Source organism: Zootoca vivipara, chromosome 16 (genome assembly GCF_965207765.1).
Source record: "Zootoca vivipara chromosome 16, rZooViv2.hap1.1, whole genome shotgun sequence".
Taxonomy (NCBI): Eukaryota; Metazoa; Chordata; class Lepidosauria; order Squamata; family Lacertidae; genus Zootoca; species Zootoca vivipara.
In genome coordinates, this window is record NC_142599.1 from 42,044,313 (window position 1) to 42,060,865 (window position 16,553).

General features: G+C 50.8%; 1 protein-coding gene across 2 annotated transcripts in view; it reads right to left on the minus strand.

Annotated features, from left to right (window-relative positions):
• NTRK1 (neurotrophic receptor tyrosine kinase 1) overlaps positions 1-14,637 on the minus strand; it is a 29,732-nt gene extending 15,095 nt beyond the window's left edge. For both annotated transcript variants that reach the window (XM_088659375.1, XM_088659374.1), the window contains exons 1-5: positions 14,302-14,637; positions 4,114-4,188; positions 3,156-3,227; positions 1,285-1,353; positions 122-282 (exon numbers count right to left, since the gene is read on the minus strand). In XM_088659375.1, the coding sequence (XP_088515501.1) occupies positions 122-282; positions 1,285-1,353; positions 3,156-3,227; positions 4,114-4,188; positions 14,302-14,498 (574 nt within the window). In that variant the 5' untranslated portion in view covers positions 14,499-14,637. The remainder of the gene's footprint in view (positions 1-121; positions 283-1,284; positions 1,354-3,155; positions 3,228-4,113; positions 4,189-14,301) is intronic.
• Positions 14,638-16,553: the final 1,916 nt, after the last annotated feature.

Sequence of the window (16,553 nt, forward strand, 5' to 3'; positions counted from 1 at the left end):
GAGGAAGCTGCCTAGTGGCTCAGATGGGCCCCCAGATGTGGCACAAAACGGGCCATGGGAGATGGCAGAGAGGGCCCAGCGGAGGCAGCCAATGGCCCCACACAGCTCCTTACTCACTCACCACAGCCTGCAATGGTCATGTTAGCCACAGGGATCACCTTCTCGCCCTCTGCCACACAGTGAAGGGACTGGTTGCCCAAGGACTCGGCCTGCCTGCTCTCTTGCCACACCTGCAGCCACCGGAGGCGGCAGGTGCACTGGAGAGGATTCCCAGTCAGCACCCTGGGGGGGGGGGAAGAAAGTGGGGAGGTCACGGGCAGGTCAGACTCAGTCAGTGGCCCCAAACTCTGAATGACATGCTCTACCAAACCCTGCAGAAAACTTTGAAGAAGAGGTGTGGCCATCCCAAGAACATCAGTTTCCTCATTAAAAAACAAAAAGATCCCATCAGTTTCTAGCCCTTTGGGGAGGTTTAAAAAGACGGCACGAGTGCCCCCTGGCCCTGTTGCAAGAGCTGTTTTATCCTAGCCAGAAATAGGAGGACAAAAAGTCAGCTTCCTCTCCCCTCTCCTCTTAACATGAAGTGGATCTTCAGAACTGCATCATGAGACAGGACAGAACTTGAGGTCATTATTCCAAATCAATGAAGCCAGAAGAAAACAAGGGCACCACCAGGAGGGAGCTGGCCCCTTGCCCAAATGGCAGATGACTTAGCCAGGAGAGATTAACAGCTGCAGCCCATGCAGAGACATGGGTGGGGTGGGGTGGGGTGGGGTGGGGTAGTTGCAGGAGGGAGGGCGCTTTCTTCTGCAGGTGTAGGAATCATAGAATTGTAAATTTGGAAGGAACTGCAATCCCCTGAAAAAAGGAGTTTGCCAGGCATTTTACACCAGCTGAAATTCTCCTTTCCACCAAAGGAGCAGGAGTCCACCCCAACATTGCATCTTTTCATCTGGCCACGCAGCTACCACTGACCACAGTGACTCCCAGAGAGGGTGCCTCAGTTTCTCTCCAGCAACATGATTCAAGTGGCCACAAGGGTGTTTAAGCCCTTGAAACCTCGGGGTCTTGGTGCTTGCAAAGCACCAGAGCACAGTCTCACTCCCCTCCTGATGTTTCCTATGAACAAATCAGCAGAGCTGCCCCCTCTTCCCCCTTGAAAAAGACCCCAAACCTCAGTAGCACCAGCAGGAGGGCCCTGCATGTGGGAAAGGGGTTTGGCCCTGAAGCACCACAGCTCTCCCAAATGCCCCATCCAGAAAGGGCCAATGGGAGGAGACTTACAGCTCCTGGAGATGGAGGTGGTGGAAGAGCCTCCAGGACAGGAAGCGCAGCTGGTTGTAGGCCAGGTTCCTGCATGGGGACAGAGAGAAAAAGAAGCCTCGTTTGCCTTGGGATGGGCCTCTGCCTGTCTCTGCTAGTGTAAGACAGGCAGAAGTTAAACAGATGCAGGGTCTCCTGGCTGAAACTGCTGTTAACTGCAGGGCAGCTCTCTCTCTGCTACAGTGATTGTGTTGCTGAGAGAACCTGGGAAACAGGCCCAGGCTGAACCTTGGATGCCTGGGAGCAGCATGAGAGGATGGTCTCTGGCATTCAAAGGCTGCCAGGCAAGGCAGCCCACCCCCCTCAATGCCCCATCCCTTTAGAGCCTTGCAGGCTCCCTGCTGGATCAGGCCAAGGGAGCCCATCTAATCCAGCCTCCTGTCCTCACTGTGGCCAGCCAGAAGCCTCCAAGCAGGACCCGATTGCAACACAAACACTCCCCTCTGCAGTTTCCAGTAACTGGGATTCAGAAGCATTTCCTGCCTCTGACTGTGGAGGCAGAGCATGGCCATTGTGGCTAGTAGCTCTGGGGAGCCTTTTCTCCTCTATGAATTTGTCCAGTCCCCTGTTAAAGCCCTCCAGGCTTATGGCCATCATTTCAGCCTAAGATCTTAACAAGGAAAGCTCAAAGAGCAGGAAGCCAGGAAGCCAGTGGCAGCCCCCCCTTCCACCCCAGCTGATCTCCCAGGGCCAACAATGCCTGTTCCTCTGAGCCCCCCATAGAGGATCTGGGCAGGAAGTTGGGGGGTGGGTGGGGGTGGGCTACCAGCCGCTGGCCATGAGCTGCATGGGAGCAAATCAATATCTCCTTGTTGTACAGGGACATTAACACTAACTATGATAAACAGTGTCCTCCCAGCCCAGGGCTGCAATGAACATGCCGGGAAGGGCAGGGAGAGGAAAGCTGGAGGTGGGGGCAGTCAGGGAGGAGGAGGCTGGGGTCTCCATCCACTCCACGTCCATGGTCTATGGGAGACGAACAGCTTGTTTGGGGAGGGGGCTGTTCTTGGATGAGGGGTGGAATGACCGCACTTTGTCCCACTGTATCCCTTATATGTGGGGCAGCCCCTCACCACAAAGACAGAGCTGACACCTGCTTTGGCAAACTGGCCATAGCCAGGGTCCACCCTGCCTGTTGACGGGCCATGGCTCAGCCTGCCTGTCAAGCATTTGCCCAACCAGACTGGGAGGCCGCATGGGACAACTGGACAGCTGGCCTTCAGGGCATCTCCATGGCAAAGGGCCCTCAGGGGCCAGAGGCCTGCTCTTGGTGACTTTCCCCTGATCAACCTGCCCTCCATTTCTAGTGGGGCAAAGAAGGGCCTCGGAAGGTGCTGGAGAGGGGAGAGGGGTTTGCATTTGAGGGAGGGGCTTCCTGCAAGCCTCACAGGAGGGGGAGGAGATGCGACTGGAGACCCTGAGCGGGAGCAGAAAACAATCAGGTTCTTGAAAGGGGAGACCTGGCAATGGGCTGCCTTCCCTTCTTCACCTCCACCATAGGAAAGTTCAGCTGCCCAGCAGTTTCCTGCTGCCTCCATCCATGTCACCACAATCCCAAAAAAGAACAACTTGCTAAGCATGTCTCCAGTACTGAGTCTGAAGAACAGGAGCTCCCCTGGCCCCAACCCAACTGACCTTCCGAGCAAGGAAATTGGGAGTGGAAGGGGAGTCACAAGGTAGGCAGCTGAAATTCCCAGGGGGAAATGGAGGCCCAGGGCAGAGGAGCCCAAGCAGTCCTGTCCTCCCCGCAAAGAGGCACAGTCTGCCCTGCACTGGGCGATGCAAAGGTGTGGACTTGGAAAGCGCTTGTGGCTGAGGAGCCAGGTACTTACACATGCGTCAGGTTCAGGCTGCCTCTGAAAGTGTCTGGTGCAATGAACTGCAGCTGCGTCCTTGAAATGGTTCTGCAACAAATGAGCAAAGTCAGCCAGAGCACAGCTGGCCAGGAAGCCGCCACCCCAAGAAACCCAAAGTTCCGAGTGGCCTGTTTTTGCTGCAGCAACACTTCTCTACCTCCATGCCTGTCTGGGCCCAGGAAGGCAGCAGTGCCACCTCAGGAGAGGCATTGGCCAAATGTCCCTGGCCTCAGCAGGATGGAGCAGAAGATGGAGGCAGGCCAGTTGCAGGCAGGTGGAGTGGAGAGTGCTCCTGGCAGTGGGGCTCCTGAAGCCATAGTAGGGTCCTTGCCCTGCATGTCAGGGGAGCTGGCAAGAGGGCAGATGGGGCTATGTGGGGGTGGGGTGGTGAGGCTCTTCCATGGGGTTCTCTGCCCTCATCTTAGAAAATGACACTAGAGGAATTTTCATCCTCAGCAATGGGAGGAAATTTCCCAAGACAGGTAGGAATATGGGGCAGGGTGAGGCTGTTCACCCTCTCCTCTCCGTAACCCGGCCCTGACATCATTCCCAAGAAACAGGGGGGATGTCTCCAGTGAAGCGCCTCTGAAGCCCACCTGTGCTTCAGAGACCTCATGGCTCACCAGGCTTAGGCAATAGGCACCTGCCCTGAATCTGGGGGCCCTGCGCCAGGGCTCCTCCTGTTTGCTCAGCATTGGGGAAAGCATTTCCTTCCCCTTCCTCCAAAGCTGCCTGAAATGGGGGAGGTGTAGAAGGAGGTAGGGTGGAAGCAGACCAGGAGCTGGAAGGGGAGCAAAAGCAGAGCTACATACTCTCTGCTGTGGCAGAAACGTCTCTCTCTGCCCAAAGGAGAAGGCTCCCCAACCACACACAACACACTTCCAGCCGCCTCAGTGGCCTCCCCACAGACCCACCAAGCAGCTGAGAGACTCACAGGTTCTTCAGCTCTCGAGGATTCTTCATGTCGTCCTGAGTCAAGTTTGTCAGATGGCTCTGGTTCTCAATGACTCTGTGAAGGAGAGGAGCCTGTCAAGCCATATTCACGCTGTGTCATGGTTAAGTGCTTGCCTAATAAAAAGTCTGGATAAACATTCTTTCTGCGGCACCCCTGTGGGGCTCAGAAGCCCAGTTATGTCACCCCTTGCCTGCAGAGCTGGCAGCCTCTCACCCTTTTTCGAACACCCTCTCTTGTGGAGTGTTCCCCCAGCCTCCTCTCCCCTCTCCTTGGGAGTCCCCTGAGCAGCTGCAGCTGCCACCCCTGGTCTCTGAGCTGCCCTCCCAGCCCCAAAGAGAGATGCCTCCTCCCTCCCACTGCCCACAGGGGCCTAGGAAGCACCCCCTGGCCAGCCCCAGAGGCACCATTTGCCTGCAGGGCTTGTAGCTAGGGCTTCTGCAACAAACAGCTGTGCAAGCCTTTGGGAGGCAGAGATGCAACAGGGCATCACAGGAGAGAGGGAAGAAAAGAGGGACAGAGACCAGTGTTGCCTGCAGCACCCCTGACCATTCAAGATACCCCAGGGTGCCACGGCACACTGGTTGAAAACCACTGCTTTAGATAGATAATACATTCCCTGTTATGGTTCCTGGGAAGAACAGACTTAGGGTCAGAGATTAAGAACAGACTTAATCTAGGGTCAGAGAAGGCATGTGTACATTTTCAGGCTTGTCCCCACCCCACCCCCAAAAAGTCTGTTCACTGTGAAGTTGTCAAATTTTACTTTATGGATTAATTTTATTTATTTTTTTGACTTGGAAGAAAACTAAAAAAAACCCATTTATGTCCTAATAAGGCCATTTTACTAAGAAGAGGGGAAAGCAACCAGCAAGAAATTGAGCCTGAAGGGAAACACAGGAAGCCATTACCTTGTACTGAGTTAGACTGAATTGGTCCATCTAACACAGCATTGCCTACACCGACTGGCAGCAGCTCTTCAGGAGTTGCATCCAACACTGATTCTGCTCAGAGTAAACCAATTGTAATAAATGGACAGTAGTAACTCTGGTGCATTCGTTTCAAATGGTGTACTCTAAGAAGAACTTTGTTGGTCACTACCTCATTTTTTGAGAAGCTGGGAAATGGTTGTGGGGCTTTCTACTCTGGCCACTGAGCTGTGTGCATCTTCCTTCCGTGGCACTGCCTCCTCTCTTCCCACCCAGCATCCCTGCAGCCTTGCCAGCTTCTCCTTGAGCTCCCTCTGCAAGCACAAGGCAGCCCCCATCCGCTGCTGTGAACAGGCAAAGGCTGCATGAAGTGAAGGGAGGAGAGAAGAAAAGGCTTCAATTTCAAGACTGGCTGGGGGGGGGCAGACATGGACCCCTTGGCTCTGTTGTGACAGACAGGCCGGGAATGGCAGCAGAGCAGAGGATGCCCTTTGAGGGATTTCACTTGCACCCAGGGCAACCTCCACCGCAGTCTCTCCACAAAACCTCCCACAAGTATTGGGTCAAAAGAAGCCCAGTGGGGCTTTGGCAATGCCCTGGGGTGGACAGACCTGCTGCAACAGCATAGCTGCCAAGTTTTCCCTTTTCTCGTGAGGAAGCCTATTCAGCATAAGGGAAAATCCCTTTAAAAAAGGGATAACTTGGCAGCTATGTGCAACAGATGCTGCAGTTGCCCAATGGAAGCCCACAGGATGCGGCCTGACAGTTTCCCTCTCACTTTGCTGAATTGCACCCAGAATCTTACAAGAGTAGCAGATAGAGATCTGCTACATTTGCTTATTCTGTTCCACGCAGCTGCTGTTGCATCTCTCGCTGTTAGTGTGATGATCATTATTCCCATTTGGAGATGGGAGGAGCAGTCCACACTTTCTCCCTTGCACCTTTTCTGATCAGGCATGAGGCGTGAAGGCCACTCCCTGCAAGGCCCTGGCCCAGACTCACCCAGCTCTACTCAAGAGGCCCCTGGGAGACCGGAGGGACATCACTATGCCTGACCACAAATCCTAATTATTGGATTATTTTGCCCCATCTTTTTGTGCCTGCCAAACAGCTGTGTCATAATATTTCATTCTCTTGTTAATTATGCTGTTTTAAATGTGCATTTTATATTTGAAATGTTTAAGATTTCATTTTTGTTTTTAACTTTGTTTCTGCTAAATATGTATTCTGTAGTTGACTTTCTTTGTAATGTTTTATTTTGAAATATTTGAGATGGTATTTTAGTCTGCTGTTAATTGTGTTGCTTTGACTGTGTACTGGTACTTCATGTTTTACTTTCTTAAGAAATGTTTGATTCTGCATTGTTTTGTTGATGTTTAATATGCTGTAAACCGCTTTGAGATTTTTCTTTAAAATATAAAGTGGTATAGAAATGAAATAATAATAATAACAACAGTAATAGTAACAACAGCAACAACAACAACAACAACAACAACAGTTGATTCACTGCTGACCCACCCCAAAAGTGGTCCCAGTGGCTGCTAGTATGAAGTTTAGGCCATGACACACAACACACTCTTTGCGCCTCCCTGGATAGAAAGTGGTTTCTAGTCTAACTTATTCAAGCATATTAGAGAACTTGAAGTTGCTTAAGGAATAGGGGACAGCAGAAAAATCCCAGAGCACCCTTCACAGCACCTTCAAGTGGGCAGGGATTTATAAGAGAAAAGGCGAAATATTTCTAAGCCTGTTTAAACCATGTTCTGCTTCTGGTGCCTCATGTGGCTAATGGTCACTGGCATGACTGGTCGTCTCCCGCCTGTGAATGGGAGTGGCATTGCCCACACTTGCTCAGCCTGCAGCTGGCGTCTGTCCCAACATAGATCTTCCAGGAATGTTTCTCCCAGCCACAGCCAGTGGGGGATAATTGATGGACCCTTGGAGAGAAGATTGTAATGGCCCATCAGCTGCCCTCCATTTATAGTACAGAAGATGGAGAAGAGCTATTAGCAAAGTCTCTGACAAGGAGGCCTCAGGGGCTGTAGCATCAGGGTAGGGGGACCTCCACACCCCTGAACAGCCAAGTCAGATGCAGATCACACACTCACTCACTCCCTTCCTCACTCCTGCAAAGAAGTATTTGTGTTGTTGCACCTAGAAAGGAGTTGGGCTGGCTGGCCACAGTCCTACAAGAGGCTGAATTTTCTAGCGTTCTTGTAGGTGAACTCCCCATATGTCCATTGGGGTGGTGTGCAAAATTTGCCAGTTTAAGGATGAACAGAATACAAGTCAAACTGGACAGCTGGCATGGTTACAACCTCCAGTTCTAAAATCAGCATTATAATGATTAACCTTTCTCAGGTGGCTTTCCCTAGAAAGCACAAATATTAATGCACACAGATTTCCAGTCTGCTGAAATAATACATTAAACAGTTTTCAGCTCTTTCATTATAAAGAATAAAAACTGACCTAAGGGAAAACATGACAAAAGCTATTGAGGTGCTGTCTTTTAAAATCCTTGAGGGTATTCCAATAAGAGCAGTTTCCAAGTAAAGCTTTGAATTTGTTTGAATATAACTCACGCCAAAGCTGCAATTCTCTGCACATTTACTCAGAGTGCTTTCCATTGAAATAATTTTACTTTTCTGAGTAGACCTGCAGAGGATTGTATCATAAATGCATTTTATCATTCCATTCAAATATTTCAGTTTCATTCTTTTTGGCTGTTGGAGGGGCCTTTCCAGATATTTATAGAGCATACAAAATTAACATGACAAAAGTTTTGTTTAATAAAAGTGTCAATAATGCTACAATCAGATCTTCATGCTTTTAAGGCAGCAGATCTCCCACGCCCCAGACAACCCAGAACCTTTGCTATGTCACTCTCTGCACCATCAACTAGCAAAATCTGTGGTCTTATTATTGAGGACAGTATATAAATCTAAAATAATAAAATAAAATAAAATCTGGCCTACCCAGCCTTTTATTTCTTGCCCTTTTATTTGCAAGTCAGTTGTCCACATGGAAGGCCAGGTAAGGGGCACACAGCACAGGGAGTTAGTGACTCTGCCATGTGCCAGTCCCTAACTGCAGTTGTCCTGTCAGCCTCGGGTCTGTGGCTACTGTTGCTGAATTCCAAGTCGGCTCTGAGAAAGACCACTCTCTCCCATGGGTGACACTGCTTTGTGGGGATCCCGGTCCTTCTTGGATGATCATTTCCAGAAGGTGGTGCTTGGGCGTGCTCTTTGGCTTCATGGAACCTTCAATGTGGGTTCCTCACAGTTCAGTTTTATCCCTTATGTGGTTTAACATCTACATTATGCTGATGATACACAGCTCTGCTTCTCCTTTACAACTGCAGGACCATTGTCTTGCCCTAATGAGACTAAATGAGAGGCAACAAACTGAAGCTCAATCCTGACGCACTGTTAGTGGGTGGTTCCCTAGACCCGATGGAGAGGAGGTTGCCTGCTCTTGATGGGGTTACACTCCCTTTGAAGGAGCAGGTACACAGCTTGGGGGTCCTCCTGGATCCTTTGCTGTCACTCGGTGGTGAGGAGTGCCTTCCATCAGCTTCGGCTGGTGGCCAAGCTGTGCCTAACATCTGTTGTCTTATGCTCTGGTAACCTCTAGGTTAGATTACTGCAGTGTGCTTCTAAAGATGGTTCAGAAACTTCAACTAGTGCAGAATTCAGCAACTAGGTTGCTCACCTGGTCAAGATCCCTTCTCTTGATATGAATCTACTCAGACCCTGAGCTCACCATCTGAGGCCCTTCTTCATGTGCTACCTCTGCAAGAGGTGGGTGGCAACGTGAGAATGGGCCTTTTCTGCAATGGCTCCCCATTTTGTGGAATGTTCTTCCCAAGGAGGCTTGCCTGGTGCTTTCATTACATATCTTTAGGTGGCAGGTGAAAATGTTTCTCTTTAACCATATAAATACTTCTTCTTCATCATCATCTTACCAGGCCTTGGACTGAATAACATTCTGTGGCCTTTTAAATGTTTTTTGTGGGACCCGGGGGGTGTTTATTGGTTTGTTTTTGTTTTTGTTTTATTATGTATTTTGTGTTCTCATTTAGTATTTTTATGTCGTGGACTGCCCTATGATATACAAATAATAATAATAATAATAATAATAATAATAATAATAATAATAATAATAATAAATGAAAAGGGCAGGGGTGGGGGCCCTATTCTTCTCAACCTCCACTCCATACCTTCCCTTTGACAAAGACAGCACAAATACATGGGGGGGGGGGGTGGGGGGGTTCAGAGTTTCTAAGATAGTTCAAAAAAATTGGTGTGTTGGGTAGCCTGAAAGCTCTGCGGTCAGCTTGGGGAAAAACTGAGAATTCACTTTTGGGAAATGTATTCGTGACATTTTTATGCTTCTCAGGGGAGGACACTTATAAGTAAAAACAATTAAAAACCAAAGGAAAACAACATTTTAAAGTGAGAGGTAGAAAATCTACAGCAACACATCCAAACAACTTAGCACATCCATCAAATTAAAAACAGGGGGTCACATCTCCTGAGTTATTTGAAAGACTTGGGTGAACAGAAAGGCCTTTGTCTGGTACCAAAAGGACTACAGAAATAGCTACAATTAAAAGGTGGAATGAAGTTTTTAATAAACAGGAGTTGTGAGTTCTTATTTCTGTGCTATTCTGCCCCCGCAAAGGTGTTGGGCCTGCCTTACAAAGGTCCTTCTAGCAGCCAATTCATCTGCCTCCTCTTTGTCCCAGGCACCTGCAAATCAGAGGCAGACTGTCTCTGGACTCTGGATGCATTGAGGGGCCATCTCTGATATCCCTCTGGAATTTATGGGATGCATTTGAAATGTGTACTAAGTCTTTGGCTGTTGCCACATCTTGTATGAGGGACTTCCATAGGTTCTTATGGGTGTGTGAAGAATTTATTCTACCTAGTACAATTGTCAAAACAATTTATTTTGGTGAAGCCACCTGTTAATTGGTCTTTTCTCTAAACTGCAACACCCCCACCCCAGCCTTCCTCTGTGGGGAAAGTGCTCCAGCCCAGAGATTGTTTTGGTTGTGGCTTTACAGCTTATTTGTGCTCTCTCCTTCTGGAGCCAGGACTGGGCATGTGATAACCAGAGTCACTGCACCATAGATACCGGTAGATAGCATGGTGTTTGTTCTGCCTGTTAGACTGTCAGCACCATCCTTAACTATTCCCATTGCCGACACTGCCTCTTTCAGAAACCCATTCAACTGAGTAGCCCCCCCCCCCACTCTTTTCTTGGACTGAGACACCGTTAGGCTACCATCTTCACCATGCTAGCATTAAAACAGTTCACAGAGTCAGAGGGTTGGATGCCAAGCTGGGATGAAGGCGAGAGGAATGGGGACTCCTCTAGCATCCTTCCCTGGGTGGTTTTTCCAGGAAACAGCCTCTCTCTCTCTCTCTCTCTCTCTCTCTCTCTCTCTCTCTCTCTCTCTCTCTCAACAGGCAGGGCTGAGGCACTTTCCCATCCCGGCAGCAAAGGGCGAGGTGGGGGCAAGACTCCTCAGGGGAGTCAGAGTTGCCCGCAAACACACTGTGAGCAGCCAGGCTAGTTCCTGGACTTGAGCTGGCATCAGCCAGGGAGTCTCTAGGAAAGGATCGGCAGCCTTGAAGCCCAGACGGGCTCCCAGTAGGGCAGGGGTGTCAAACTCAAATTCATTGGGGGCCGCATCAGCAGTTTGGTCACCCTCAAAGGGCCGGTTGTATCTGTAGGACTATGTGTCCACTCTTTATTATCATAAATTATTGTCACTGCATTCAATTATTACTGTTTTTTGTAATAATGTAAGTAATAACTAGCTTTGAAAGCAGAAACATAGTCAGAATAATGGCAAGTAGATATTCAAATGTACAATTGTACAATTTATTGAAAAATGATTTTTGGTAACTGCACTGGGTGGTGGAGGTTCGCTAGGGTTTCATGCAGGACCTTTGCAGAGCTACTAGTACCTGGAGATGCTGGGGTCCTTCTGCATGCAGGACAGATGTTCTGCCAGTGAGCCACCACCCTTCACCAAAGGGACTGGCTGAGGTTGACTCACTGGAGCTGCTCTCCTGGTTCCAGGGTTTAAGGGCCAGAAGTATAAAGCAGCATCCTATGCTTCTGAGGAGAGGGAGAGGGAAGGGGAGGGGAGGGAGGGAGGGAGGGAGGGAGGGAGGAAGAAAAGAGGGAGTGGGAGGGAGAGAGGAAGGAAGGAAAGAGGGGAGAGAAAGAAGCGTAGGAAATAAGGAAGGGAATAAAGAAGGAAAGAAAAAGAAAGAGGGAGAGAAGATGGAAAGGGAGAAATAAGGAAGGAAGTAGAGGGAAAGAAAGAATAAGAATGAGGGAGAGGAAGAAAGATGGGAAGGACAGAAGGAAGAAAGGAAGAAAGAAAAGAGGGAGCAGGAGGGAGAGAGGAAGGAAAGAGGTGAGAGAAAGAAGAGTAGGAAAGAAGGAATAAAGAAGGAAAGAAAAAGAAAGAAAGAGGGAGAGAAGACAGAGATAAAGAAGGAAGGAAGGAGAGGGAAAGAAAGAATAAGAACGAGAGAGAGGAAGAAAGAAAGGGAAAGGAGGGTCGCCACCTTGATTCAGCGCCAGAAAAGAGCGCGAAGGGACCCAGGGGCAAAAAGCATTTCCTGTGCAGCGTGAGGCAGCGGGTGTCCATTTTAGGAGAAGTGCGTAAAGCCTCAGAGTTGCACGTTCGTGAGGCTGAGCCGCGGCAGGAGGAGGAGGAGGAGGTGAGGCAAGAGGAGGAGGAGGAGGAGGCGGCGGCGGCTTGCCGGGTTGGTGCCTGGCAGCGCCGTGCGGAGAGTCCCGAGCCTCTGGGACGCAGCAGTGCTCTGTAGCACTTTGAATCCTCCTCCTCCTCCACGCGCTGCTGCTGGGTGCTTTGTCTGTGCTTCAGCAGGAGCAGCAGCCGTTTCCAGGCGCCGAGCCGTGGCAGGAGGAGGATTCAAAGTGCTACAGAGCACTGCTGTGTCGCAGAGGCTCGGGACTCTCCGTGCGGCGCTGCTCCGGCCACCTTTCTACCCTCCCCCGCCCCAGCTGTTTGTCAGCGCTTTGTCGGCGCAGCGCTTCAGCGGCAAGGTCCCGCTGCTGGGTCCCGCTGGCTGGGGCGCTCGGCGGGCCACATGACGAGGTCTGGCGGGCCGGATTTGGCCCCCAGGCCTTGTGTTTGACACCCGTGCAGTAGGGGGACTGGGACCAAGAGGAGCAAAAGAGCAGCGCATTTCATTGAGCAATATTACTTATCACACTGTCTTCTCTTCTTCTTCTTTGGCGATCCCTCATAGCCGAGTAATATTGGCTAGGGAAGCTAGTGTGCTTGGGCGGTGGTGAATCCTGGATGTTGTCTGCAGATGTTGCACAGCTAAAGCCACTAGACATGCCTCCCCCCTCCCCAGCAGCCGTTGCCATGTCCTGTTGCTTCCTACGGTGCCATTTGCCTTCCTACCGCTCAGCCAGCCTATCACTGCCCTTTGCACTGGAACCACAGAGTATTTGGAGACTGCGGCTTCTCCCGTCGCCTCTGTCCGTCCTTTGGCTGCTGGCCGGCCGGCCGGCCTCCCCCAGCGAAGAAGCCAGGCCGGCTCTGCCTGCCTCTGTCCGGCTCGCCCCTCGCTGGGCTTAACCACAGGTCCCTCTTGAGGCCGGTTTATGACGGACAGAAGCGCAGCCAGTGTTAAGTATCCGCAGCAGCCCCCATCCAAGTCCCACTGTACGGAAGTGGCTTGGAAAGGCTCGCTGACATCCTCCGACTGCAGGGCTGCAGGTCCACCTCTGAGCTGTTCTGGAAGCGCTCCTGGCTGAAGGAGACGCAGCCACAGTCTGAGGGCCACAGCGAGCAGGTCTAAGCTGCTCCTTGCTTGGCCAGGATCATAGATTCGTAGAATCGCAGAGTTGGAAGGGACCTCCTGCAATGCAGGAATCTCAGCAAAAGCATCTTTGACAGATGGCCTTTCGACCTCTGTTTAAAAACTTCTAACCCCTTTCGAGGGAATCTGTTCCACTGTCAACCAACTCTTCCCATCAGAAAGTTCGTCCTGATGTTTAGTCGGAATCTCCTTTCCTGTAACTTGAATCCATTGGTTCCGGTCCTAGCCTCCGGAGCAGGAAAAAGCAAGGCAGGAGAAGAGGCACCTCGGCAGAGAGGGCAGCACCAGTCAAGCACGCACGCAATAGCCTCTCTCTGTCCCTAGTACTCTGCACACTGTCCCACCTATCTCAATCCAGCTTTCTCAGTTTCTGCCTGTGTATTGCGAGCCTCTCATGAGTTTTGCTACCACGTCGGAATGAGCATCCAGTGCCTTTAAGCGTGGGCATTGCACGCGCAGGGGTTTCTTCGGGAGGGGGGAAACTGGAGCTGCGATGCCGTAGGCCCCCTATTATCTCTTCTCCTATACAACGTGCCTGTTGTATAGGAGAAGAAAGGTGGGTGTATGCTTGGAGGGAGGGAGACGCCTGCGAAGATGGAAGGAGAGGAGAGAGCACACCTGTTTGCGCAAAGGGACAGATCACTTTAAGCCCCCCCCCCCAATCCCATTTTCAAGTAGGCTGCATTCACTTTCTCCAACTGGAGTTGGGATTTTGGTCCAAGAATAAAAAGCTTAAACCTATTCTTTGATGTTAAAATAATGCTATTCAGAAGATGTAATAGAAAATTATTGATTCATGCCGGTTCTATTTCCACTCAAGGAAGTGCTCAGTGGAGGCGCCTACCCAGGGTGAGCGTCTTCCTAAATAGTGCTGTTCTCAGGTGGCATTTTGGTTCTGGGTTCTCCACCCCTTAAAGATTTCACATGGGGGGGTCATCATTGGGTAGAGGCTTATTCAAACTCATCTTTGTGCTGTAAGAGCATGCAGTGGGTCAAGATATGTGCATACACTTGCCCCCAACCCTTTTGTATAGACGTTTATTTAGGGTGTGTGTGTACATCTCTGATTTTTTAAAAATAAGACACCCCTTAGATGCTAGATTTGCATTCTCTCACTTTTAGGAAAATCCCCTAAACCTCTACCGGCTCCCTGTGAGCCTAGAGATGTTTTTCCCCAGCTTGCTTTGCAAGAAATGTGTCAGTCAGAGGTCCAAATTCTCTGGAGGCAAAGGCACCCCAACCTCCGCTGCGCCCTTCTACCAGGAACTCATGGAGGAGTTAGACAGGAGTTGCAGAACCCCACCCATCCCGTTCCCATCAGACCTACCCACAGGCAGCCGCCCCCGGGCAACACTCACATTTCTGTGAAGTTCTCCAAGCCCCGCAGCTGCGCCAAGTTCTGGATGGTGTTGGGCTCCTGGCAGAACAAGGTGTTCATGTAGCACCTACACTGCTCCAGGCATGGCGAGGCGGCGCTCCGAGGCAGGAGCAACCCGGCCAGGCAGAGGAGCATCCCTGCACAGCCCCAGAGCATCCTTCCTCCAGGGAGAGGCATCCTCGGCTGTCGGCTCAGAAAGCCCCGCGGCTCCCCATCCGCTGCCACCCAACCGAGCAGCCTCGTCCGGCCAGGCTCTGGTCTCTCGCTGAGCCTCTTCCTTCCTTGTCAGTCATGGACCATGTGCACGCACCCTCTCGCAGACACACAACTGCTCATTTCCCAACCTCAGAGGGCGGAGTTTGCTCCAAGTCCTCCTCCAACAACACATAACCCCTCCCTCTCCAAGCGAGTGACCGCCTGTCTCAGTGGACACAGCAGCGAGATCAATGGCCACGTGGATGTGCCTCTTCTCCCCCTGGAGCACAGAGGAAGGGAAAGGAGCTCCTGCGGCCCCAGCAGCCTCCTTCCAGGGTGTCCTTCTCGCCGGTGGTCGCGGTTGGCTCTAGTGCCCGGCGGGAGCTTGGAAGGAGCGCGAGAGAGAGAGCAAGACCACCACCACCTGCGGGAAAGCTGCTGGAACTTAAGCATAGCTGCCAAGTTATCCCTTTTTTACAGGGATTTTCCCTTATGCTGAATAGGCTTCCTCGCGAGAAAAGTGAAAACTTGGCAGCTATGCTTAAGCCGCCTTTGAACCAGCACAGACGTGACTCCCCGCATGCTCAGAGACTATTACTTTTTTGTTACCGGAAACTCAAGTTGTAAATAGTGGAATGGACACCAAGCTGACCCCGCTCTCCCCCCCCCCCCGATACATGAGTATCACTTTCGGCCGCCCCGGCTTAACAATGCCTTCATGTGAGAAGCAGCACCGGACTGCTGGAAGCAGTTCTGCAGACCCTTGCGCTCGTGGCCAGGGGGTGTCAGGAAGGAAACTGTGGAGACTCAGGGACACCGAGAGAGAAGCTGAAATGCAGGACCTAAAGGGATGGAAGTAGGAGCAGCAGTGTCGGCAGAAAAGGGGGTTTGGGGCGGGGGTGGTGGTAGAAGAGACAAACTGGTTGGGAACTTGGGATGCAGAAAAACCCTGGAGGCTGAGCTGCAAAGCGGCAATGAGTTGGGTGAGGAAGGTTCCCTCTCATGTTGGGGGGTGTGGCTCTGGAGGGTGCAGACTCCCCCCTCTCCTTAAAAGCTATGGACCTTAGGACATCTGTTCCTTGCCAGTTTCAGCTCCTTCTATGCCCCCTCCCTTGCCCTCAGGGCTGCCAAGAGATTAGCAAATCGATTGATTAACTGCCCAGTATTTAACTGATTAATCAATAAATAAACCAACACAATTTAAATGCATTTACGTGCTGCAACACCTCAACTTTATAATGATGCTGTGAGAAAGGAGCGGTTTAGTAACCAACGCTTTCTTTTCTTAAAAATTTTTAACAAAAAACTTTCACTTCTTGCTGTTAGAAGTAGTGGTCTCTCCTCGCCTCCCACTAGAAGCCCGGTACTTTCCTGCTGTTACCCGAACCGAGGCCCTGGCGGGGATAGAGGAGGCTATGGAGGAAAATAGATGGCTAAGCGGAAGAGGCAACGGAGCCTGCTGGCTACTGCAGACCACCACGGGTGCCAACTTGAATAAATATTGGGGGAGGTGAGGTATGGGCGTAGCCAGGATTTATGTTTGGGGGGGGGGGGGAGAACTGAATCATCTGCGACGCAGTTGGTCAGTTAGTTAAGCATTTTTTTTATTTTCTTGATTTAGCGGGGCAGTTGTCCCCTGCCCTCCCTTGGCTACTCATGGGGACAGGTCACAGGTAAGTCCCGCCCCGCATAATCGATCACAAGACATGGCGCGCGCACACCATTTGAACAGCAATGAATGACCATCAACTTTTTTGGGCGGGAGGCCTCCTCAAATATTTTACGGGGGGGGCGAAGGGGACCTCGGCCCCAGGAATTGGCTCCTACTCTGCAGACCGTCCCTCCCACCACCATGTAGAAAGTGTCCCTGAGCACGTGCAGAGTAAATATCCACTCCATAAATGAAAGGAGACTCCACTGTGGAGATTTGTTAATTTTATTTATTCAATTACGTGTATACCCCTCTTGATTGTAGAAAACCTCAAAGCAGTTTGCAAAAAGAATAAAGCAGTAAGATTAGTAAAAAAAAATTTTTTT